This window comes from Xenopus tropicalis, chromosome 2 (genome assembly GCF_000004195.4).
Source record: "Xenopus tropicalis strain Nigerian chromosome 2, UCB_Xtro_10.0, whole genome shotgun sequence".
Taxonomy (NCBI): domain Eukaryota; kingdom Metazoa; phylum Chordata; class Amphibia; order Anura; family Pipidae; genus Xenopus; species Xenopus tropicalis.
The window spans coordinates 125281409-125308980 of NC_030678.2; the positions used below are offsets into that span (position 1 = coordinate 125281409).

Sequence of the window (27572 nt, forward strand, 5' to 3'; positions counted from 1 at the left end):
AGGGCATAAAAAGCTGTGTAAAATAAACAGAGAAGATCGCTGTCCGAATGCCAGATTTTACGCTGTTATTTTATGTAAGTTCCGGCGGAAGAAAAAACGAGTAAAACAATTACAGCGATTTTGCGACAATTTTTACATGGCGAAGCCTGGCGATGTGTGGCAAATGCCCCTTAGTGTTACAGGGATGAAACTAATTATAACCAGGTCAGGTTTGTCCGCCTGCCTTTACCCAGTACTACCAGAGTCCTTCTCCACAATCTACAGCAGCCTTTGCTTTGTTTATTCTTGGTCAGAGAGACACTTATCTGCTTAACCTTGTCATTCCTGGCTGATATTCCTGCTGCACGGTCCAAGTTTTAGTGTTGGTATACCTCAGCTCCTTACTGACCTGCTGCCTCCTCAGTAAGTGTCTTTCACTCATAATAATATACTGTTAGTGCTGTCTGGGGATATTATACATGAAGTTGCCACTCATCCTGCTATAGGTATTATACATGGTATTGCCTCTGCGTTGATTTATGTATTTTCTGAAGGTTTATAGGAGGCGTGTCTGTCAAAATGGGCATGACCTAAAAATTTGTCCCCGGACTTTGCTCCAAAAATCTGGTTATCTTACTCTATTAATAACATTTTCATTAAACAACATTTTTACCAGCTGGGCAGGTGTAGGGTTGTCTCCTTTGTCAGGTTACAAACCCAGAGAAAGGGGGCATGTGTGATGACGTTGTTGACGTGAGGAACGTCATCACGTAAACCATCAATGTCATCATTATGTGTAGCCCACTTTAGAGAATGTGCTGCTACCTGCTGAGATCTAGTGGAGCTAACAGGATCCTGAGCCCCGCTTACTTTGGGGAACAGATGTTGCTGTATTATTTGGCGTGCCTCCACCTAGTATAGGGACAGACTGACTGTAACTCCCTTCCTGAGAACTTGATATTATACTTCTGCTTGGGGACTCCCAGCCCTCCTGGCACCTTGCCCCCTCCCTGGGGTAGATTCTTACCAGGCAGAGTGGATCCTCCTGAAAGCAAGACACTGCACTCAGATGTTATGATGAACCAAGTGATATCTTTTATTGTAGCTTGACGTTGCAGAAGTCACAGAACACTCAGGGAACACTTTCTTTCCTTTGGAGACCCTCTCTCCTGGGATACCGGCAATACCCCTGCCAGGTGACCCTCTTTTGGGGGTTCCCTCCGGTACTTTGCGCCAGAAGACCCTCTCTAGGGCTCTTTCCGGTACTCCCGCCAAGCGAACACCCCCAAAAGACCTCACCCCAGTAATATCCACCGGCTACCGCCTTGGATTAGGCAAACCTCCTATTCCTTCCACTTAGTTCCCTGACTCCAGCAATGAGTGCTGGGAGATCTTAATCTCATATAATCTCATTCCTGTAGGGGCCAAGCTGCCCAGCTAAATAACCTATCTACCATTCCTAGAGTGGTCTATAACAATTAGCTCTCTAACTATGCACTGGCCTGTCACTTGCCTCTATACCAAGAGGGGTCCCAGGCAGGAAGACCTGGCAGCACATGGCTACACAGCCTTATATACTAATTGTACCACCCTGTGGTCATAACCCTGATCTGCAGGGAAGCGAACGCCCTGTTAACTATTTAAGTACCAAACCACCCAAGGTGTTCCACTATTAAAGTACTACCCACCCTTGGGGTCTAACCTGGGGGTAACCATCCTAGGGTCCCCATTTTGGAGATCCCTACATATGCAATGATCTTTCTGCTGACGCAATGATGCTGGGGTTATTGCGTTTTCCCTTTTCAGAAGGCAGAAGGTTTTGACCAAGATAGCCCCTTTGAAAAAAGTATGTTGTCCATGCCTTGGACCATGGCAACCTTGGATGTAGTCAATTATTAAGCTGTTGATGTTATATTCCTCTTTCGATTTTTCAAACTTTGGAAAGTATGCCTTTAAAATACAAAATAATAGAACATTGATTTTTTTTTTTAATTTATACCATCAGCAGAAAACATTTTCAGTAGATTTTCAATTTACTTAGCTTCTGATATATAGGTGTATATTTCACATAAGAATCTAATCTAAAAATAATACCTCGTACCCTAATAAAAGAATACGCGTTTGTCTGATTAATGACTGAGGGGCGTTCCCTGTATCAGGTTGCTAAGGAAGTAGAACTTCGATCACTTCGAGCGTCGCCATTGTTTTGACAGCGTGAGGACGGTCGACGTCTGCCGTAGTGCCGTGCTTGTAGGCTGCCGCCATGTTATAGTGCTGCATTTCATGGTTGAATTTGGTGGTGTAAGAACTTTTTTTTTATTTTTAATATTTTATGTCTCTTGACGGAATCCGACTCGAATTTAGAAGAAATACATTCGCCCTCCGCTATAGAGAGGGTGAATTCAGCCAGGGGCGGTGTAGTGGCCGATTTTAGAGTCTTCCTATTGCCGCGTCTAACAGCTGCCCGGTGAAGTCGCAGAAATGATCATAGAGGATTTTGAGGCATTGAAACACTGGTTATCAAAGACGCTAGAGCCAATGTAAGTATGTTTTCTGGACTGGGATGGGTAAAGTGCAAGCGCTGGGTGTTCGCCGCCTGCTACGGGGCCTGTTAGTATGTAGGGCCCAGTCAGGGCACAGATACTCTGGGTCAGATTCAAGCAAGGACTTGGGGAAGGGAGTTGATATTAGCGCAATGAACATTTTATTGGGGGGATGTAAGGGTTTTAAAATTCAGTGGCATTTTGCCGACAGGATGCCGCATGTGGGTTATTCTGCCACTCACAGCAATTAACTCTTTCCCGGGATTCTGGGAATTGTAGTTCAGAAGCGCCACCGTCCCGCCTACTAAACCCGATTTACGACGTTGCGGTCGAGTTTGCATTTTGGACAGTCTTCTTTGTACAGTGTAAGAATCTGTAAATGAACAACTGTCAGTCTTTTTAAAGTTATTTGTAAATGTAACTGGTACTGAAAGCTTTAGCAGTCTATATTCTCTGCACTTATAGTTTTGTATCTGGTAGCAGAAGTTTGTTGATTAGAACTAATTTCCGATACATTGTTTCAACAACTAAAAGAAATGCTGCTTTTAGTTGTAAATACATTTACAAATAAAGTTAAAACCATTGAATGTTGTGTTTAATCTACATTGGACAGTTGCTCATTTCATTATGCAAAAAACAGTTTTTGGTTTGACTTCTTTTTTTTGACATAACCATAGGCCACTGTTATTAAATGTTGCAAATGTTGAGACACTCCACAGAAAAATGTATTTTATTTAAACAAGAGGATAATTCAAGCTTGCAGCATACCAATTGGGTTTTTTTTGTCGCAGTTTGGTCACTTTGTCAGTCAAGAGTTGGTTTCTACACATCAGTGATGATTGGCCACAATATAACCAAATGTATTAATGACAATTTTTTACAATGACATTGCTTCAGTCCTATCAGTTGGCAAGCATGTAGCATTGACAATAATTCTGCTCTGTCCTACCCATCTATATTTCTACTGGATTATCTATTACCGTAGTTGACCTGGAAAGGAAACTGATGAATTCACTCTTTCTATGTCTGTCTGAATGTCCCGCCCCAAAGCAAAGCAGCAAAAAAAAAAAGTAAAAAATAACCTGCTTTGAGCACTCTGATTTGATGAGGAGATACAAATATAACAAGAAAATAGTGATCAGTACAAGTCATGCAGACATTACAAGTGAATTCCATTTTCTTTTTATCCTACTGTGGCAAACATCACCAAGGAATGCAAGAACCATTACCTCTACCTTATATTTTGACTGATTTGCACATGTCAGGTTTACTAGAAATCAGCAGTGTCGCCACATTCTGGCTGCTCAATAAAGGTGGCCATACGCAGTAAGATCCGCTCGCTTGGAGAGGTCGCCAAGCGAGTGGATATTCTCCTGATATCCACGCCTATGGGTGAGCGATATCGGGCTAATTCGGTCGTTTGGCCCTAGGGCCAAACAATCGAATTATAACTGCGGGTGTAGGCGTCCATCGCTTCAGGGACCACATCAATGAGCCAAATGCGGTCCCTGATCCAATGAAAAATCAAACCTGTCCGATCAAGATCTGGCTGATATCAGGCCAGATGTTTTTGGACCATGTATGGGCTCCAAATTATCGTCCTGATAATATTCATACCATGGCAATTGGTTGTTTAGTCGATCAGACAGGTTAGAAATTTTTAGTTGAATAATCATAAAATGTTTATTTTCTGAATGTTCGTTTTAGATTGTTGCATTTAAATGTGCAATCGATATCCGAATGGAATGTTCATCAGCAAAAGACTTAAATCTGAATGTGTATGGCCAGCTTTAAATGAATGTTTCCTGAAAGTAAAGTTTAAAATAAACTAAAAATAAATAAAATACATTTTTTTCTTTTGTTTTTCTGGAATGTGTTGTCAACAATGTCTACTGTAAGGTTAAGTTACTAATAAGAAAAACTTATACTCATGTCTGTCTGGCAGAAAATCGTAATCGTTAATCGTAAAACAGGTTAAACAATAATTTAACAAACAAGGGTTTCAAGGGTAAAAATAGAATCATGTGTGTTTTCTCCAAAGGCTCACATATATTTACCCTAGAGCCTGCTGTTTTTGTACTAAGCTCCTTATCATGCCCATTGGAGTTAACCACCTATGAATAAGTAGCGTTACTGTGACAGCACACCTATTGCTGTCGACTGCCAAGATGGAAGATAATATTTGTTTTTGTAAAATAAGCCATTTCATTGCAATAGGATTTTTAAAAAGATTCCACTTTTTAGTCAATATGCTGTAAACCCAGTCAGGGTCGGACTGAGCAGATGCTGGGTCAAACTAGGGAGAAAGTATGTTTTCTAAATGCAGTGTTCTAGCCAGTATTTGTACAGTACAGTAAATATTTAATTGCTTTTATGGGTGGGGGGAAAGGTGGTAATCTCAGAAAGAGAATCCCCCATTTAATTGAGAGTGTAGTTAGTGTGAAACTGGTTTTATCTGGCATTGGTGGTGTTGATGGGTGAGTAGTGACTCTTCTACATTTTTGTACTACCTTTGATCGGTGCAGTTCTTTTTCTTTGAGACCATAATACAAGGCATTGCAGTTTTGAGGATGCAAAAACATGTAATAATTTTTGGCTTGTCCTCTGTTGGAATCAGATGTTTTTGTACTCTTCCACACAGGTGTATTTTTTTTTATGCAATGATGTGCATTTGAGATGCTGGTTTGAGAGCACCTAAAGGTGTCAGCTAATTGATTCCATTGTATTCTGCCTGGTTGTACTCTTGAGTGTTTAGAGTTGCTCTTTATGGAATTCACTTTTCATGACTGTTTTTTTAGATGTGAAATGCTGCCTTTTCTTATGCTTGACTCAGTGTGTTGCATTTGAAAACTGGCATACACATTTAGGTGTGTATTGAAAATAAATGCAGTACAGTCATTTTTAAATGCATAAAAATGTGAGTGTATACGAGCCCTTATTCTTGTAATGTTTCTGAGATGGAAGAATGCTAATCTGATGGTAGCTGACACCTGTTGTTTGAGGGAGAGATCATTATTTAGAACCACCCCCAGGCTGCGCACCTGGTCTGAAGAATCTAGATTTCCACACACAAGTTTTAAATCCACTGACTGCTCCCTGTCACCTTGATATCAGCCTTTACCCTACATATAAAAATATTTTTTGTTTAATAACTATTATCCTGACAGCTTGGGACCTGGGGTTCTTCAAGTAAGGGTTCTTTCCGTAATTTGGATCTTCATACCTTTTAGTTTGCTAAATCTCATTTAAAAATCAAATAAACCCAATAGGATTATTTTGCTGTCTATATGGATTTGTGCAGCTTAGGAAGGATCAAGTAAAAGTAATGTTTTATTATTACAGAGAAAAAGGATTTTTTTTAAATTATCTCTATGGTAGATGGCCTTAAAGCTTTTTACCTGTATGTTTTGGTTTTATTTTAACCAGTTGCCTGTTGGGTATGTTGGCATCCTTGCAAACTCCAAAAAAATGGTTCCCCTATGACTTGTCTCCTTAGCCAAAGAAAGGGCACCCACATGTTTTTGTAAGCCTTAAACATCAGTACACATGCTTTGAAAATGCCACCTTGTTTGCATTAAAGTATAACATTGCATTGTATAACAACGCATGGGTCCCCTAATTTTATCTGAGGAGTCACATCATAATAGAATAAAGGCAATGGATGTCTTAATACATTTAAAAATGATGCATGAAGTATTGTCTTTTTTGGTGAAAATTATTTACATTTCTTTGGGGGAAATGCTAGTGTCATCTTTTAATGCTTTCATTGAGAAATCCATGTTTGTACTAGTGCTCTCAAGAAGGGCAGATTCAGACACCAAATTTTAAAATACAATATCTGAACTGCAGTTCAGGTGCAGATTCACGTTAAATTGTTTCAATGCAGTTGAAGTCAGAAATGGCACTTGTTAAAAGGTTTGTGTGTTAAGGTCCAGTGCCAACCTGGCCACCGGATCTTAATGTGCCCCCAGCATGGTGCATGTGACGTTGCTTCCACTGCTTACGTGCTGGATGTCACTCACCCCCACAGCTCCACCGCCATATTCACTAGGGAAGTCTCCAGTGGCATCTGCGGAGAGTTTTTTCTTTTAATTGTTCTAATATACAGGCACTCATGGACCACCCCCATAAAGCTGCCACCCTTGCCACAGGCCCTATGGTGCCTATATATAAATATGATCATACTCTGGTATACGGTGTGTATTGCCCATACAACAGCCCAGGGCAGTGACAGGGATACCTGGGAGAACTGAAGAATGTGGCGGAACAGTCTGCATGAAAGTACCGAAGGCTGATACATCTTTTAATGGAAAAGGAATGTCATACTCACTGGGAGGTTGCCAATTTGATAGGCACTCTCAGTGATTATAACTGCTTACCTGATAACTGGCCTGGGGTACTACAGTAGGAGCACCATGTTTCAACAGCCAGACTTAGAAGCAAAAAGACTGCTTTTTACTCTATGCATACCTGGCACAGGGCAGCAAAGAAGAGCAAAAACCAGAAATTCATTTGTGATGTAGGGCTTCTGCAGTAGCTCCCTAGGTTGATGTAGTGTTCGGTGACCAGGAGTACGTGATTATAATCACTGTGGCGGCATGACATTTGGCACCCACCAGTGATTATACCTACCCTTTTCCTTTAGGGCTGTGACAGACGGAGACATTAGTCGCCGCGTGACAAATTTCCCCGATATGCCATCCCACTGGCTAGAATGTAAATCGCCAGTGGGATGGCAGACGTGGCACGGCGATTTGCCGAAGTTGCCTTGAGAGGAAACTTCAGCGATTTCGGCACCGCGTATGCCATGCCACCAGTGATTTACATTCTAGCCGGTGGGATGGCATATCGGGGAGATTAGTCGCCCGCGACAAGGGAGATTTTTTGCGCGGCGATAAATCTCCCCCTTAAAGAATAAAGTATGCCCCCTCCCCCCCCCCCATTTGTTTTAAATTTCTTCTCCTAGGAAGCTTTCATCTGAGCTGTTACACTTCTGAATCATTTTATAACCATTTTACAAACCTTCAGTTGTTTAGAGTAACAGTTTAAAAGTGACTATTTCTATTTTAACAGTTTTTGCACATCCATGTAGTGTGAGACAGTTACAATAGTGAGCAGTGTTCTTATCATGTTTTTTTAAAATACATTGTATATCAAATTAAATTTTTTGTAGAATTTGCACTTACTCAAAATATAATTTTTCTATTATAGTTGTGATGCTGACCCATCAGCCCTTGCAAAATATGTACTCGCATTAGTGAAGAAAGATAAGACTGACCGGGAGCTAAAGGCTTTGTGCATTGATCAACTTGACGTATTTCTCCAAAAAGGTAAACTTATTGGTGAGGAAATAAGTGGGAGTTAATTTTTGGTTTCATTTAATAGTCTCTGCTTGAGTAACTTTTACAGACTTAAGCCTAAATAATAAGACTAGAAATATTGTATCTTATGTACTGCATGCCTTGAACCATCCCAGAGGTTAAAGGCGACGTGTTGGGTAAATGGGGAAAAACCCTAATTTTGTAGGTAAAATTCTGTAAATCTGTGAAAATGGCCCCTTTATTGGAGCTCCCTATAGATACTATCCGTTCTCTGTCCGTGTTTGACATGAAGGGTGGGCGTGTCCTAATGGTCCCTGCCAGAAGCACAGTAGGAGGGGAAGAGCCAATCACAGTCTTGCACTCCCACAGGGAAAAACAGGCTTCAGTTCCCTATCAGGTCAGCCTAGCTGCTGATTGGTTCCTATCCTACAGTGCAGTGTACTGAGAGCTGCCGGCTCCACTGCACATCCAGAGAATTCAGCCAGCAGGAAGTGGGACAGATGGGCAGGACTAATGGGGTGCTTCTGGCAGGGACTGTTAGGTCACGTCCACCCTTCATTTGAAACAGGGACAGAGACCTGATAGGATCTATAGGGAACTTTAATAAAGGGGCCATTTTTACAGACTGTATTCAATTTTAGACTAATGTGAAACCAGCACCATATATTATTCATAATTTTCTACAAAATTAGGGTTTTTTCCATTTATTCAATATGTCTCCTTGATAATAATGATAATATACACTTTCTTCTTTTCCCCTTCTCCTTTATTCCTTTGTTTCCTTCCTGTCACATTGACTTTTCCTTATTGAGGATATTATATATGGAATAGCAGCTACTGTTGCTATTTTTCCATATTGTTTAATACAAATAAAAACCACTGAACAAAAAAATATATCAGGAACAACATTTCTAGGCAATTTTTTTGTTGGGCTTTAATTATATTTTAAGTTAAATAACTCACAGACACATGATTAGAGAACTTATACTCCATAAGAAAAACTATACTAATGAAGATGATAGTATATTTTCTAAACTATTAAAGAATGTATTTCAAGCGATTATTCAGAAGGTGACATTTTGACTTTTGCAAACTATTGAATTTAAAATTCAACTTAAAAAGATTTCTCTTCTGTGTATGTATGTATATTAGTGAGATATTCATATTGAGATATACATATTGAGATATACATATTAAGTAATTACACCAAAGTTAGCATGCAGATTATCAAACTTGCAAGTCATGGCCAAAGAACTTTCTCTATTAGACCTAGACTTAAGCTAATTAAGCTTAAGTTAGTTAAGTGAATTGAAACATTATAGTTATATGTAGAACATGTCTTTATTTTTTAGTAATTTGTCAAATTTACATTTTAGAGACACAGGGCTTTGTTGACAAGCTGTTTGATGCCATAAACACCAAGAATTATCTTCCACAACCTGATAGCACCTCAACAGCTGTTGTGAAATTGGACACATTTGAACATCAAGAAAGAGAAATAAAGAAAGATGAGGTATTTATTATGAAAACCCTGAAGTACACAACCATACTTTTTATGCAACTTTAATTTTTATTTGTATTATTGTTCATTGTATTTATTATTGTAATGACCTCCTGTATTTTATTGTGCTGCTGTACAGCGCTGTGTACATAAGTACTGCTATATAAATAAAAAATATCCATAAATACATATTTAGAGCGCTTTGGTGACACACAGAACTACAATTGGATACATTATCCACATGTGATATATATATTTTTTCTTATTGGATAAATCTTACATCAGTTATATCTTTGACTTTGCAGCTTCCCTATTTATACTTCCAAATGTGAAGAAATATTCTAAACAATTGAAAATGACTCTGCATGCCTTCATACATGTATTTATTTTTACAGACAGTGTACTAAAAAGAGTCACTTTTTATTGCATGTAACCTACATTTTACCTCTGGGACATACATGGTGGTACTTTGGTATCTAATTATATATATATATATATATATATATATAATTTATCCATCCATCTTATTAATGTGAGCCATAGAGCAACAAATTATTTAAGACCCTGCTATTTTGCCAATTCCCAGCAGAAGTTTCTATATGGAGGGAGCATAGTAGTTGAACATAAATCTATCCAATATGTTATTTATAAACTGCAAGTCTTGTATATACTCAGATGCAGTATACCCCAATTTCCAGCATTTAGTTCAATGACTTGTGCTGAACATACTTATGAAATATCTGTGGTTTTTGTTCTTGCACAAAACAGGCTAAAATCTGAAATTAAAACATAAGGATCTTACAAGTACATTTAAAACAAGTCAGCAGTCCACTGAGAGGCCTTTGTATAATGAGCTGCTCCTTAAAGGAACAGTAAAACGATAAAATGAAAATGTTTTATAGGACAGGTTATCCAGAATGCTCAGGACTCAGGGCATTCTGGATAATGGATCTTTCCGTAATTTGGATCTCCATACCTTAAGTCTACTAAAAAATCATTTAAACATCATTTTAATGCAATAGCATTGTTTTCCACCAATAAGGATTCATTATATCTTAGTTGGGATCAAATACAAGCTACTGTTTTATTATTACAGTAAAAAAGGAAGCGATGGCCCTCCATAATTGAGAACTTTCTGGATAATGGGTTTCCGGATAATGGATCCAATATCTGTAATTAAAATATAATGTACTGGTAAAGGTTGTGTGCTTACGTCAGAAAGACATAGTTATAGTTTATATAAATAAGCTGCTGTGTAGCCAAGGGGGTGGGGGGGGGCATCCATTCAAGCTGAAAAAAAGGAGAAAGGGCACTGGTTACATAGCAGATAACAGATAAGCTTTATAAAATACAATGGGAATCTACACAGCTTATATGTAAACTGTGCCTTTTCTCCCTTTTTTCAATTCAAATGGCTGCCCACTTGGCTACACAGCAGCCTTGTTTATATAAACTATAGTAGAGTTTCAAAAAAACACACAGATTTTACCAGTGTAGAGCTATACGTACATAATATATTACTTTGATACACTTACATTTTTTGGTGTTACTGTTCTTTTGTAACAAAGGCTCCAGCTTAGGAAGGGGTTTGTTTATATAGAGGGCTTTTCAGGGGACTTGTGGACAGTTGATTTTTTTTAATTGTGTTTGTAAGAACCTAAAGTAGCAAGTGACTTTCAGATTCAGATTTCTTTAGTCAAAGTAATTTTCCAACTTGTATTACTGTTAGTCACATTTAATTTACATTGCATTTCAGTTAAAAATAATGAAATCTTAATACATTTTCTCATTATTAAGGTAAACAAAGAAGAAGAAAAAGAAAAGAAAGCACCTCGGAGATTAAACCAAAGCCCTCAGCCTTCTATCACCCGCCACAAAGAAACCAGGTTATTTCAGCACTATTATTGACATTTTTTTGAGATGAGATAAAGTAGGCTGACACGGGCTAAATTGTTTATGCATACATAGCGATTATGCTATGTAAATCAGTAGTAATGCCTCTGAACTTCCCCTCTGAGGATCAAACAATAGTTTGTTGATAAGGCTAAATGGAAAGCCGAAGTGTGGTGTTTTCAGTCAGGAAAAAATGCTTGGTTGAATAAACTTGCAACTCATTTAAAGGAATAACGTCATGGGAAAACATGTTTTTCTCAAAACATATCAATTAATAGAGCTTCTCCAGCAGAATCCTGCATTGTAATTCTTTTTTCAAGAACACAAACATATTTTTTTTATATTCTGAAATTTCACATGGGATTAGCCATATTCTTGATTTCCCAGGGTGCTACAGCCATGTGACCTGTGCTCTGATAAACTTCAGTCACACTTTACTGCTGAGCTGCAAGTTGAAGTGATATCACCCCTCCCTTCCCAACCCCCCAGCAGCCGATCAGATAAACAATGGGAAGGCAGCAAGATAGCAGATCCCAGTAAATATTGGAATAACACTCAATAGTAAAAATCCAAGTCTGGCTTGCGACTCCTCCAGTTACATGGGAGTAGGAGAAACAATAGGTTACCTGAAAGCATTTCAAATGTTTAGCACTGGCCCTTTCTGAAAGCTCAGACTCTGGCACAATGCACTGGCTGCCTACACACCAATATTCCATCATGCAAGCACAGATTATTTTGTGAGACAACGTTTGTACAATTTTGTGTGTGCACATAAAGGGCAATGAAAAGAAAATTCACTGGGAGGTGCCAATGTTGGTATGATGGTGTGGTACCACCAGGGAATATAAATGCTTACCTTAGACCCCGGCCGGTGCTCCTTTGCAATGAAAACTGCATTCCTGCTGTGGCACACTGCTATCCTTCACAATGCCCAGAGATGCTCTGTGCTGTCTCAGTTGCGCACATAAGCAGTAGAGGAAAAATCGTGACTTAACTGCACATGTGCATATCTATGTCTCCCAAAGAGGATTGCTGGGCAGAGGATAGCTAGAGCAAAGGTGTGTGTCAGAAATAGGACCCTGGCTGGTGACAAGTTAGTGATTTATATTCATGGGGGGGGTTCCTAACACTTTGGCTCTTCAGTAAATTTGGCTTTCCTTGTCCTTTAAAGGAACAGTAACACCAAAAAATGAAAGTGTATAAAAGTAATTAGAATATAATAGCATGGTAACAGATAAAATACTATTGTATTCTACCAAGCTTATCTGTTATCTGCTATGTAACCTGTGCCTTTTCTCCATCTTGAATGGCTGCCCTCGTGGCTACACAGCAGATTATTTATATAACTATAGTAGTGTTACTGTAGCAAACAGACAACTTTTACCAGTGCAGGGCAACAGTACATTATATTTTAATTACATTAAAAAACTTAAATTTTTTGGTGTTACTGTTCCTTTAAATGTTAATTAAGTCAGTCCAGGGAAAGATAGAAGACATGTGGATCTCCTTAGTGTGTGATTGCTAATCAGGGCTAAAACCTGTCTCTCGGGTCCTACATTATCTTGAAAGTGCAGAAGAATAATATGCGTGAGAATGTGTGAAGTCCTCTGGGCCCAGTTTGTTGGAAAAAATTGCCTTTCTGTTACTTATAAAGGGTGTGCTTGCTTAGTGAATGAGCCCTACCTTAAAGGAGCAGTTCAGTGTAAAAATGAAACTGGGTAAAATAGACTGCGCAAAATAAAAAAATGTTTTCAATATAGTTATTTAGCCAAAAATTTAATCTGTAAGGGCTGGAGTGGGCAGATGTCTAACATAATGGCCAGAACACTACTTCCTCCTTTACAGCTTTCTAAGCTGTTAGCAGTCAGTAATCAGTCTTGAGGGGGCCATATGGAACATAACTGTTCAGTTAGTTTGATTTGAATTTTGCCTGCATGCTCACAAACTAGCTGAACAGTTATGTCCCATGTAACCGGCCCCCCTCCTAAAGTCAGACTAAGAGGTTAGAGAGCTGAAAGCAGGAAGAAAGGTTCTGGCTATTATTTTAGACATCTGTCCACTCCAGCCTTTATAGATTAAATTTTTGTCTAACTGTATTAGAAATATTTTTTATTTTGCACAGTCTGTCTATTTTACCCAGTTACACTGAACTATTCCTTTAAGCTGCCCATACACAAAAAAGATCTGCTCCTTTGGCAAGGTCGCCAAACAAGTGGATCTTTCCTGATATGCTGACCTTAATTAAGGTGGTAGATATTGCTCTGATACGATCAATTGATTCTCAGCCCAAACGATCAGATCATAGAGATAGTTATACAGGCTGTTGAGGCAAGGGCTGCACCAGTAGGTCAGTGTGCCAAATTGACAGCTGAAATCTAATCTTGTATGACTGCCTTTAATTGGGCAACAAGCCCTTGACTTTGTTCTTAAAGGAGAAGGAAAGGTAAAAACTAAGTAAGCTTTATCAGAAAGGTCTATGTAAATACAGCCAGAAGCACTCACAGAAATGCTGCACTGAGTTCTCTATCAAAAGAAACAGTTTTTTTTGTCTCCTTTACTTTTCCTCTCGCTCCTCTCTCCCCCCTCTCCTGCCCCCCCCCTCCCACAAGAATGCTAAGAACTCCCTCCCCCCCCCCTTAGGAATGTGTGGTCTGAGCCATTCAGCAGGAAGCTGCATGTACAGCAGTCTTGGTCTTGGTGCAGGAGACATGCATTATGGGAATTTTGTTTACAGAGCTCAGCGTTTTTTTTACCAATGAGGCTTCTGATGATTGAACGGGAGAAATATGGGGAGACTTAAGGGCACTATTGAGAGAACTGAAGGTATGCCTGCAGCTTGAGATTAACACTTTATTAGCCTTTCCTTCTCCTTTAAATGGTTTTGTCCATGTTTACAAATTGAGTCTTTCTGTGGTATTTAGTTGGACTTTATGCTGTTTGTATCTGCTTATATATTGTTGACATATTGACATGCTCTAAAAAGCTTTGATTGTCAGCATTACTGTTTAATTAAAAACATTCTATGTGAACCAGTAACATTAGGACTCTCCTGTGGGCTAGCTCCTATGTCCAAGCCCCTGTGAGGATCTCCTAACTCGGTTTCTTTTGTTTTCACAGTATCTTGCAGATTATACAAAAGACAAAACATAATATAACATTTTGTCTCACCAGGGAAAATAGAAAAAGAAGTAACTCAGATCGAGAAAGCAGCTCCATACAAAATTCCTTCAGATCAGGGTTGCCAGAGCAGAAGCTAGATGTAGATGCTGCACCAACACGTTTGAGCAGTAACAAAGTTCAGAATGCAAAAAACATAAGGTAGGTATCAGCTGTTTTTTACTTCATTACAGCATATGTTTCCTTTTAGTTATTATATATATTTATGCTTATGACTTAAAATGAAAAACATTGTCTACAACAGATGTAAAAATATGCTTCAAAACTTTGTACCACTAGCTGTTATATCTCTCTGAAAGAATTGTACCTCTGTTAAAACCGATAGAAAAAGAATAAGTAAACCTTTTATTTTCTATCAGTAAAATTATTCTAAACAGCCTCCATAATTACCTACCTTTTTCCCAGCATTCTGTCTGACCTGGTTCCTCAGTTAGACGTTAATCCTTTCCTTTGCTCCCTAGTGCAGAGTGAAGCCCCCGCCCCCACTTCCTGTTCAGGTCTCTCATCAAAAAAAAAAAAAATCACTTTTTGGTAAACATGCCCCTAAAAAAAAATAATTAATAGAGTTGTTCTTTGACAAATAATGCTGAAATCTTTCACCCTTTAATAAATATGCCACTATTCTAAAGGCTGATTTAGACATGTTTACACTTTTTTTCTGCAGTAGGTAATATGAGCCTTTAAACATTTTTAAATATTAATTTTCTGTTAGCAATTTACATAGAGCTTAAGTCACCCATGATGGGTGATATCATTGTACAGGGTTATGCATGAGAACAATTTAATTACATTGCCATTTCACTTGTTCATATGTTAAAGTTCTTTAGAAGTGGTAAAAATGTGTGTTACCTTTAATAACTTAATGCTAACACTGTGTGTAATTTAGCTTATTTAATTTATTAAGGAGTAGAGATGATCGGAAGAGGGAAGATCGTTTTCGTAAAAGAGAGTATGATAGGAATGTACCTCGGAGAGATTTGTACAGAGACCGGTATAACAGACGGCGAGGTAGAAGTCGCAGTTACAGCAGAAGCCGAAGTCGCAGCTGGAGTAAGGAGAGGCAGCGTGATAGGGAAAGGGATAGGAGTCGTAGCAGAACTAGAAGTAGAGGTACATGGTCGATCCTTTCTTAACCTTTTTTCTTTCAGTGAAATTCTCAAATGTGTTTTAAAATGCTTATTATATACTAGATACTGTTTACAGAGCTTATCTGCTATGTAACCTGTTCCATTTACCTCCTATTTCAATTTGAATAGCTATCCCCGTAGCTACACAGCAGCTTTGTTTATATAAACTGTAGCAATGTTTCTGAGGCAAACACATAACTTTTACCAGTGCAGGGCAACAGTACATAATTATATTGATACATTTTTTTGGTGTTCCTTTAAAAATTGACAAATCAATAGGGATGCACTGAATCCACTATTTTAGTATCCAGCCCGGATCCTTTGCTTAAGATTTGGCCGAATGACTAACCAAATCCAAATTAGGATAACAAAGGGTTAAAGAGAATTTGCTACTTTTGTGTTTTATGTAACAAATTCACATGATTTTAAAGATTCTGTTCGGCCAAAGTCATGGATTTGGCCGAATCCTGCTGAAAAAGTCTGAATCTTGGCCGATTCCCGAACCGAATCCTGGATTGCCAAAGGTCAAAAGGCCACCCCTATGAATACAACACTACCTGTGTTCAGCAGCTCTATATTCGTGAGAGGGGGGAGGCAGGTAGGCTTTCCTCCTCCTACCAGTTTCTCAACTTGCGTGCAGTTCTGACTTTTAAGTTAGGGTTCAGTGATGAGCACAATGGGACTGTATCTTTACAATTTATTTTATCGCTGATAAACATATGCAAGCTGTATCACAGAGTCCAAAACCACTACTTGAATAGGCAAAAGGGGCAGACCTAGATAGGTATGGCAGCTGGGGATCTGCTCTTGAGACTGCAACCTCAGTCACTTAACTGGGGGACAGAACATAGCCAGGCATTTGTCTCATTATATTCTCCATGAGGGGACCCACTCCACCATAGTAAGCATTAAGAAGTGGTCCTCACAGGCATACTGCTGTGTCCACAGGTAGGAGAAAGGAGATCACGCTTTGGGCATTGGTGCATGGCAAAAGAAGAGTGCAGGCAGAAGGCTGGCTTGGCCTCACCCTGAGTTTTATGACTTTTCATATTTGTGCAACATAGGAAGCTTATTAACATATTTATTTTCTTTGTGTTTAGAAAGCCGTATTTTTATACAGTGGCTGTACAGAAAAGATTGCCATGAGATATGGCATTGGCTTCCTATTCTTTAGCAACTTTTGTCTCCAGTTGTAGATCAGGTTCCCAATCTTTCCATTGTTCCAAGGCTTTCTTTTTTGTAGCTTTTTAACAACCTTATGATTTTTTTTTTCCCACAGACAAGGATTCTGGAAAGCCAAAGTTTGATCTTGATAGATCAGACCCAGTAGACAACAGTTATGCATCAGGATCTTCTGTTCCTCACATCGGTCCTGCCCATTTTCCAGTTCCAACTCTAAGTAGTACAATTACTGTTATTACTCCATCCCATCATGGCAACAGCTCAGCCGAAAACTGGCCAGAATTTCATGAAGATCAAGTGGACCACAGCAATTATGGCAGACCACAGATACCCAAAAAACGATGCAGAGACTATGACGGTATGCATTTAAATGAGGGAGGTGTTTGATTAATATTCACCTCCCTAGAATTTTTTTTTTTTTTATTATTTTAATTGGGTTTTGTATACAATCCAACCTTCAGTAAGAATAGTTATAAACAACATTTCAATGGTAGTAACAGGCATATTAGTCATGATGCGAGATAGGTTTGAGGTGCATCGTGTTACACATAATACTTATTACACAAAGAGAACAGAGAGAGAAAAGAGACTGTCTGTCTGTTGTCAGAACTGCTTATGATTGTTGGTTTGGATTATTATGTCTGGGGAAGAGAAGGGGAGAGAGAAATCTAGACTGAAGGATTCCCTAGAAATTTTAACATACTACAAAAATTATATGTCTGGAGAGCTAGTTAAAGGAGACATTTTATATAAAGTTCATATTCAGTCATAATATTCATCCTCCCTCAAAATGTGAAATGATGCAGAAAGAGGTTTTGAAAGCATTTTACCTCTTAAAACTGCCATTATATGAGATATTTAGAGACAACCTCTCAAGTCTAATGCTAGAGCAAATGACACATGGGAGTGTCCTTCAGTCTCCCACAGGAAGTGGTCACAGCACTGACTGACGGGCTTTACTCAGCAGTAGCAAGGAAAACCCTTCCCTCCTTCTGTGTCTCTCTGCTTGTGCTGCTGCCAGGGATGGGGGGGGGAGGAGAGTAGAGGAATGACTGCTGTGACATCGCTAAGCCCCGCCCTCCCTATGCATATTCACTTCACTTTAAGTAGCTATGTGAGCTGGGGACCCCAGCCACATACTGAAGAGTCTAAACTGGAAGCTGGCATAAGGTCTGGGTAGAGCACAGTTTTCAAGCAGTTATGGACATATTTGAACCCAAAGGTATTAAAATAAAAGCACTTCTATTTTACAGTTTTTTACATGGTTTAGTGCATTGTAAAAATTTATGCTATATATCCCCTTTAAAAATTGATTGAATTGCTTTTTGCTAAGTAAAAACCATGTTTGATAGGGTGCTTTATGGGGAAAATCCCTCTATTCTGTGTCTTAGTTAAAAGCAATATCTGCCTAAAAATAACATTTAACCTTGTTAAAGTGATATAAATCTAAGTAATGTTCCAATCTACATTAATTAAAAAAAATACTAGCAATTTTAAAGGGAATCTAAGCCCAAAAACTTAAATGAGCGAGGGATATATACATACACATTCAACAATTGGATCAGCACCCCCTATATAAATCACTACATTGTACAGCATCTTAGGTTTTGTATTTTCCTTTCTTAAAGAGAATACAGTAGTGATATTATTACATACTTATATGCCATCCTCCTGAATGTGAATTTGGAACCATGTGATATTATTAGTCCATGATTTGTTTGCACAGATTATAGTGTTTAGTATAAGGCTAATGCCAGACGTGGCGTAAGGCGGATATTTTCGGCAAACGGAAAAGAGCTTGCTGAAAATTCCGCCCCACGCGGAATTTAGATTTACATTATCATAATTATTTGTTTGTGCCAAAAAGCAATAAAGTAGCAAATGATCATTCAAGCCACTTCAGTGTAGCACAGTCTAGCTCATAAATTCACAACACAATCTCTTGATCTCCTTCCTATATTTTCTGGGGTATATGGTCTAGGGGCATACATTTGAAGCATGCTTGTTCATGCCTTGCTTCTAGTCAATGTTTTTCTACTGGTTGCTGTGCTATATCTTTCCCATTCTCTGTTTGCTCAGCTCTTTCAGGATCAGCTACCCTGACACTAGCTCTGTTCACTGCATGCCCACTTTGGTTTTTAGTCGTCTCATGCCAGTCTTGCCCATAATCCTACAGAAATGTTGTGGAGGGCTAAAGCGGGCAGTGTATGCAAGGAAGCTCAACAATATGTGCCGAACTGATCAAATGTTACCAGAAATGCGTAGTTATTGCTGCCCAAGGATGGTGGGGCACATCATTTTGTGACACACCAATATCTATTCGAATATCTATAAAATATCTAAACTTTTTTAGATTATTCTTGATATATTAATGCCTTTTTATTTTTTTTTTCCTCAGAAAAGGGATTTTGCATGAGAGGGGATATGTGTCCTTTTGATCATGGTAGCGATCCAGTCGTTGTTGAAGATGTAAACCTACCTGGAATACTACCATTCCCGGCACAACCTCCTGCTGTAGAAGGACCACCTCCACCAGGCCTTCCACCCCCTCCACCTCTTTTAACACCGCCACCTGTAAACCTGCGACCTCCTGTTCCCCCACCTGGTCCACTACCTCCCAGCCTTCCACCCATCACAGGTATTTAATAATTTAAGCACTATATATAATTATGGCATTACCTCTAGATCCTCAAGATTATTAACCCTTTATGTGTTATACATTGCAGAATCTGTGTTACTTGCATGAAAGGTTCCAGCTTGTCAGTGCCATAGATTCTGTATTGTGTTCTATTTACTTTCAATGGTAATTCCTGAAAACATTTTTGGATACGCAAAATTTAGCTTAATAGCTTTCTCTTTGCGTTATTATTGCCCCTTATTTTTGGAGCATTTTTTCCCCATACAGGATTATTATTTTTAGTTTTTTGAACATGCTTCTTATTTTATAATTTTAAAGTAGAACTTCTTCAAACAAATGTATACTTGTACCTGTTATAAAAGGTTGTACAAATGTTTCCATACTGAAGACATTTATATGGACATGATACTGACCAGCTGTGAGTTTTGATAGCTATACCTGTTTAGTATGGCTCATGCTTACCAGTAAAACAAGAGTACTCTTATGACTTGACTGTGCTTCAAGGACATGGAAGCCCCGATATCAATTCTCATAAGATAAGCCTACCTTTAATAAGTTCAGAAGCACTCATTACTTTGAGCTTATATCCGTTGTTCGGATGTTCCTTTTACACCCAGACCTGCCATTCCTGCTTACTCTACATTGTCAAACACTGATAATTCACTTGATGTTTTAAATGTTTCTTTATTTTTGTTTGTTTTTTTTACCTTGCCAAATTCTTCAGTCCTCTTGAGTTCAAACTTATTTTATGAACATAATTTTCTCTTTGTTTTTCGTGTGGATTAAAAGGGGAACTACATTTAAAAAAATAGCTCTTTTGACTACTTTTAAAAAAAAGTAACTCACTTTTTTAGTTTTCGTATTACATGATACTATCAGGTTAAGACTTTTTGCATCAAACAGTTAACTCTTGCGTGGACAGCACAGGGGCACAGATTGACTGTTGACCACGTGTGCTGTTCCTAGCTTCCCAGGCCAACACATCTTGTAATAGTTGTTTCCAGATGGTCTGCAATGCTTTTTTACTTTATATTTATATTTTCAGCAAGCATAAAGAGAACCAAAGGTCTTCCCAGGACTTTTTCTAGCCTGAGTTTTTGTTGGTAATAGCTCTAGGTTATTCCCTTTGGTTCTTTAATCATAGTTTGCAGGAAACTGCAAGGAGAAATACCAGACCCAAGCTATACCCAGCTCTCACTGTTCCCAGGTATTCAGCTGTGTGTTGGTGAGAAGGTGCAAGTCTTAAAGGGCAAAGACAACCAGAGCTACTAGTAGCAGCTACTTGTCATGGCTACAAAAATTGATAATGCTGATCATTTACTCATAATTGTCTCTACGTGTGTTTTTAGCATATGCTTTTTTCAATATTGCCTATGGAAGGGTATTTACTGACATTTAGTAGCTATGACAAGTAGCTTCATGTGTCTTCACCCTAAGGCTAATGTCCCACGGAGTGGTTTATTTGCCTGCGATGGATCACTGCTATCGCGGGCGTGTAACCCCCCCCAGAAATCCCTTTCCACTGAAAACAACAGGAGTCTCTGGTGAAAACCCTTTTATGCTATGTTTTTTGCAGGAGGAAACTTCATAAATACCGAAGCAATGCTATAGCCTTTCCACCGGCGACTCCTATTGCTGGTGGAAAGGCATTTCGGAGCAGTTAGACGTCTGTGATCACAGGCAAATAAACCACTCAGTGCGACATCAGCATAAGAAGTGAGGAATTTTGTCCTATTGCTGGTGGAAAGGCATTTCGGAGCAGTTAGACGTCTGTGATCACAGGCAAATAAACCACTCAGTGCGACATCAGCATAAGAAGTGAGGAATTTTGTATGGCCTTGTATGTTAAGTGTGTTGGAGCGATTGAGATTTCGTGGGCTACCTTCACAATGATCCACGAACGTCCGAAAAGCGTCCGGATGCGTTTTTTCGTAATGATCGGTATTTTGCGATTTTTTTCGTAAATTGTCGCGACTTTTTCGTAGCCGTTGCGCCAAGTACGAAAGTTCCGGATTCATTCAAGCTTCAGGCTTGGGCCAGGTTGGAGCTGCAGAGTGCCATTGAGTCCTATGGGAGGCTTCCAAAATCATGCAAAGTCTGAAAGGTTTGCCCGCCGTTTACGAGCGCTCAATACGAAAAAGTCGCAACAATTTGCGCAAGTTGTAACGGCTACGAAAAATTCGTAACGGCGCAGAAAAAAAAATCGCAAAAAATACGAAAAAGTCGCAAAATGTTCGTTTCCAATCCGAATTTTTCCCATTCGGATTCGTGGATTAGCAAATGTGCCCCTAAGATTCAATATGTAACTTCTCCTATGGTAAAAAAAAAAGTACAATTCTGTAGTTTTCAAGATCAGTATCCATGGTTTGGGATTTGGCAAAATCGCCAGGATGTGGATCTTTAGTGTTCAACTGAGCCAAATGCAAACTCGTGTAACGCCTTGGCCAAATAAACATGACAATCTTTTGTTACAAGAATAATAATGTTTAATTTTTCTAAAAATGGTATGTAGCCATATCGAAAATTGATGGGTTAGCTGCCTCCCTAATGTATGCAATTGTAACTTGCAAGAGGACTTGAACTTTATGTGCTTAGTTAAGTTTCACTGTGCTGACTATGCTGTTTATTAAAACAAAAACAAAAAAAAATTGTTTTTGCTTCCTAGGCATTGCTTTTTCCAGTTATCATTTAAAAGGCAAGGCAGTCTCTACAAAGATAGAGTCAGAAGCACTGACAATTTATCTCAATAATACATGCCTGGCTTGTAGAACTTTAATCCATTTGAAAATTCCGCCGAGTTTTATTGCGTCAATTTCCCATGATACTTGAGTGTATATGTTATGCCAAGACTTCGCTTTTGTGCACAAACCGTAATCCCAGCCTTGAACATGAGCATCAAACTACACACAAAGCCTCTTCAGCATGAAGATCATGAGGTAATTTCAACACTTAAACATCCGGCGACCGTCTTGCTGATGTTAGAAGGGAAAAAATGGCAGAACGACTAAGGATGCAGAGCACACACATTTCATTGTAGTATTAGAGCAAATATAAGCGATTAAACAGGAAAAAGGCTTGGCGGTTCAGAAGGGGCAAAGGGGGAGTATTGGTCAGGGGGTTGCCTTGACTTGTGAATTTTAGGCAGTTTTTTTCAACTAAACACACTTTGCCTTTTCTCTCATACAAGTATCACAGTGTCAGAAGCATATGTTTTTTTTAACTGATTGCCTTACTAGTAATCAGAGCAGCGGCCGTTGTTCTCCACTGTTGTCTACCATACTTCCTTCATTCTGAAATAAATGTTTTTAAAAACAATTATAATGGCTTCTTGTGAGCCTGGTCACACAACCATTATCAAAGTCATTTTTTTGTCTCTTCTGATGCAGCTTTTACTTATGTTGTATGCTAGAAGAGAACACACTCATAAATAACGCATACAGTGCGTTATTAATGTGTCCTTTATGCGTTCCGTTCCGTTAGAAGGTCATTTTGTTTTAATGACCTCCAGGAAGTATTGCCGATGGCAGCGTCGCGTCCAAAAAGAGCTTTGAGGTGGGAAAAAACGTATTTACATGATGCTGCAGCATTTGGAACTGTATGATCCGCAATGTCCAGGATACAAATCTGAACACATATCAAATGTGATATGTGCTGAATTATTTCCAGTGGATGACTGTTCTATAAATAAGAGGTAAACACACTTTAATAATCTTTTGTGATCATTCTGTTGTGTTTTACACAGGGTGCAGTTTTATTTTTTATTCTCAGTATGTACTAAACTGTTTTTAATGCTAATTATTCCCTGTTTTTTTCCATCAGAAAATGAAGTCCAAGTTCGACTTCGGACCATTAGAGAGCAAGTAACTGAATCACAAATGTGGGATCAAAATTCTTTGTTTCCAGTGAAAAGGAGAAAACAAGTTTATGTCAATAGATGTTTTCTTAAGAAGATAATGGAGCCAGGAAAGTAAGTTAAAAAAAAAAAAAAAAATCATGAATTGTTTTATCTACAAAAATACTAAATATTTCATATTATTACCAATATAACAAAGGTTGGCATGTGATTTACATGCAATTTAGGCATAAAACAGTTTTAGTAATACAGGTATGGGACCTGTTATCCAGAATGCTTGGGACCTGGGGTTTTCCGGTTAAGGGATCTTTCCATAATTTGGATCTCCATACCTAAATTATAATGTTGATAAGTGCAAAGTTATGCATTTTGGTAGAAATAATATAAACTCGAACTATCTACTGAATGGTAGTGTGTTGGGGGTTTCCTTAATGGAGAAAGATCTAGGGGTTTTTGTTGATAACAAGTTGTCTAATTCTAGGCAGTGTCATTCTGTGGCTACTAAAGCAAATAAAGTGCTGTCTTGTATAAAAAAGGGCATTGACTCAAGGGATGAAAACATAATTTTGCCCCTTTATAGGTCCCTGGTAAGGCCTCACCTTAAGAAGGATATTAATGAGCTGCAGAGACGTGCAACTAAACTGGTTAAGGGGATGGAAGATTTAAGCTATGAGGTTAGACTGTCGAGGTTGGGGTTAATTTCTCTGGAAAAGAGGCGCTTGCGAGGGGACATGATTACTCTGTACAAGTACATTAGAGGGGATTATAGGCAGATGGGGGATGTTCTTTTTCCCCATAAAAACAATCAACGCACCAGAGGTCACCCCCTTTAGATTAGAGGAACGGAGCTTCCATTTGAAGCAGCGTAGGTGGTTTTTCACGGTGAGGGCAGTGAGGTTGTGGAATGCCCTTCCTAGTGATGTGGTAATGGCAGATTCTGTTAATGCCTTTAAGAGGGGCCTGGATGAGTTCTTGAACAATCAGAATATCCAAGGCTATTGTGATACTAATATCTACAGTTAGTATTAGTGGTTGTATTTATAGTTTATGTATGTGAGTGTATAGATTGGTAGGTGTGGGTTGTGTGTGCTGGGTTTACTTGGATGGGTTGAACTTGATGGACTCTGGTCTTTTTTCAACCCTATGTAACTATGTAACTATAGCTTAGTTGTGATCTAGTACAAGTTACTGTTTTATTATTACAGAGAAAAAAGAAATCATTTTTAAAAATTAGAATTGTTCTTGTAATGGAGTCTATGGGAGATGGCCTTTCCGTAATTCGGAACTTTCTGGATAACAGGTTTCCTGATAACTGGTCCCATACCTGTATTGAATCTGTGTGCCGAGAATGTGACTGTACATGTTTATACACTTTTTTTTTTTTTTTTTTGGACCAAAATGACTACAGATAAGAGATCCATTATTCAGAAAGCTCAGTATTACAGCAAGATCATCTCCCATATGCTTCATTTTAATTAAATCATTCAAAATTGAAAACGTTTTTCTCGTTAATAACAGAACAGTAGCTGATACTTGATTTGAATTAAGATAAAATTAATCCTTATTGGAGGTAAAACAATCCTACTGGGTTTAATTAATGTTTAAAGGGGATGTTTACCCTCAGACAATAGTCTGAATTTGCAGAGCCCCTTTTAGAAAAACATGTTTGTAACATTTGTAACATTTTTTTTTTTTTATTTGGCTGCCTACCAAGCCCTGGTTTGGGAAATCCCCTACAGAGAGTGGAGGAAAGAGCCTTTCAGTAGCCTTTCCTGGTATGTAGCTTCAAAACTAAACATTTTAAATAATGAAGATGATATACAATTGTTTTTTCTCACAGGGGCTGCTCAAAGATTGATTTAAGGGTTAGTGTTTAGTAGATTTCCCAGGTCCTGAGCATTCTAGATAACAGGTCCCATTCCTGTATTATGGGAGTACCTTTCTTTAAATAATTACGCATCTTGGGATTTTTTTTCTCACCCAAATATTTAAGAAAGATATAAAATATACAAAATGTTTTGTATAATATATTATGTAGACAATATAATTCATTTTGTGTATTTCGTATTTGAAAACTAATCCTGGCAATATTGTTGCAGAACTTCTGATATAGAAAAAAATGGGATGCTTGAACGCTGTTACCAACTTCCAAGAACTGAAGAACTTCAAGTGAATAAAGGGACATCTGATTCATCTCAATTACAGTTTAATATGTTAAATAAAATGCAGGGGTACCAAGATGCATTTGTTCAGCCTCAGTACTCCAAAGAACTTGATGAAGAGACTGGCTTCTGCAAAACATTAATACCCTACATGCGTCGAGTTCCTCTGGATCGTAGATTAGAGATGCATATTGCTGTGCTCAATTGTATATCTTCCTTTTGCCAGTCTCCAGCTTCTTCTGGGCAAAACCCTAGTGTCCCTTTCACTATCCCATCTCTGTTACCCACACCTTTATCTGTAAATGCCTCTCGGTCATGTATAAGTGATATCCCACCTTATAGTCAGAGCACTCAGACTTGTGGATTGTATCCACAAATTTCACATGAAACACACCGTTACATCCAATTCTGAAGAAACACTCAAGACCTGTAGTCCGCACCACAATTTTCACTGTATGCATTGAAATCGCAGCCTATGGAAAGCCCAGTCATATTAACCTTTGCAATAAATGGTATCAATGTCTTATGTTGTATGTTTAACACCTGCACTTATGTACATGTTGATCTTTTTCCTTCTGCGTGTTGTACCTTTAAAATTCCAGTGTTTTCATTTGTGTCTGTTAAATAAACTTCAGGAAATCTGCTATGTGTTATGTTGTTAATATCCATTTCTAATTATAGTTTTTTTAATATTGCTAGTCTATTAACTTTGACAATTTTAAGCAAAAATGTGCCTTTACATTGTCTGTCTTAAAGGGGATGCAAAAGCAAAACAATAAAATCCCCTTTTCTGGTTCCATACTTATAAAGAAACCTATCTCTAATATACTTCCAATAAAAAAAATCTGTACCACTTCAAAAAAAACCCCAAAAAACCTGATTGTATGCACTTTTGCTTTCCTCGTTCTGAATGCTGCAGATACAAATCTCTACACAGTCCTGGCTGCTCTGCAGGGAAACAATCACACTTTCAAATAGCAGGGAAGCATTCCGCAAGGTTATTTTATGTTTTATTTCTCTAACCTGGGTAGCCTTAACTAACCTCAGTGCGAAACAACTTTAGACACATAGTGCTATTTTAGTTTGTGTTCCTGTGCTGACATCTTGTTACAGCAAAAACTCATCTTTTCCATGTTGTAGTGGAGGATACCTAACAAATAGGCACCTCCCAGTGATTCAGCCTGTGATTCAGTACACCAGTGGTGAAACTGCCTCACCTGCCATTAGTCTACCAGTTCTACTTGATAGAAGTCAAGAAAAAATAAAAAAACTAATGAAAATGTGTAACAATTTTTTTACCTTTTAATTAAATTAATAACATTAAAAATAAAAACATAACTGTATAATGGTACTTCAGCTGGTTTATTATTCTCTTTCAGCTTTCTCTAAACTTTTGTGATTTGCGAACTGTTTTTTCTATGTATACATGGCATGCATGGTATGTTTGCTAGAATTTAATAGTCACCTAGTAGTCTTTCCGAGACCTCAGCACTTCTAGAATTTTTATACATAGAAATAAGTCCAGAAAAACTCATGCAAAAACTTGCCTGTGTCATCAACTCTTTAGTTCAGAAAACCGTTAGTCTGAGCCTAAGGATGTCTGGTTGTTTAAAACTTGTTTTTACATACCTCTGATGAGAAACATTGCAAAATCCCATGGAGAAAATATTAAGACATCTCGGAGAGCCATGTGAAGGACCGTATTCCTGTAAAAAAAAAAAAATCAAGTGCATTGTTCAGAAATCAGGTACAGTGTTCTAATAGTGTATAAAGTTACTCATTTCAGCAGGTATCTTTCTACAACAATGCCCATATTGGCATATATGTTCACTTTAACTCATGGACAGATTGGCAAATGAGGCAGCAATATTTGATCCTAAACCTATGACTGAGGTTTGCTATTAAAAAAACAAAACGGCATACAACAGTTCAGTTTGACTATGTGTCTCTCGCATGAAGACTGTAGACTGTCTTATGATGGTATACAAGCAGTCCACATCAGACACCAAAGAGTGCCTAGGAAAATATGTAGATCATTTAATAGGGATTAACAGTGCTGACCCCTAGGTAGTAGTTTGGGTTTTTTTGATACGCAGAGGCTGTAAAAAGCAGTTTAAGAAAATTGCTACTGGTTGCAAAATAGCACAAGCAATGTCAGCAGAAGAAGAATTTGGAAGAATTTATTTTTAAAATAAC

At 38.3% G+C, this 27572-nt stretch overlaps 1 protein-coding gene across 1 annotated transcript; it reads left to right on the forward strand.

Annotated features, from left to right (window-relative positions):
- The first annotated feature begins 2287 nt into the window (after positions 1-2287).
- rbm26 (RNA binding motif protein 26) lies at positions 2288-26018 on the forward strand. The gene is given in 10 exon segments (NM_213703.2): positions 2288-2519; positions 7734-7852; positions 9220-9356; positions 11142-11230; positions 14409-14555; positions 15319-15524; positions 16821-17081; positions 19122-19361; positions 23181-23328; positions 25314-26018. Coding segments are annotated over 10 exon segments (1881 nt in total). The 5' UTR covers positions 2288-2460; the 3' UTR covers positions 25789-26018.
- Positions 26019-27572: the final 1554 nt, after the last annotated feature.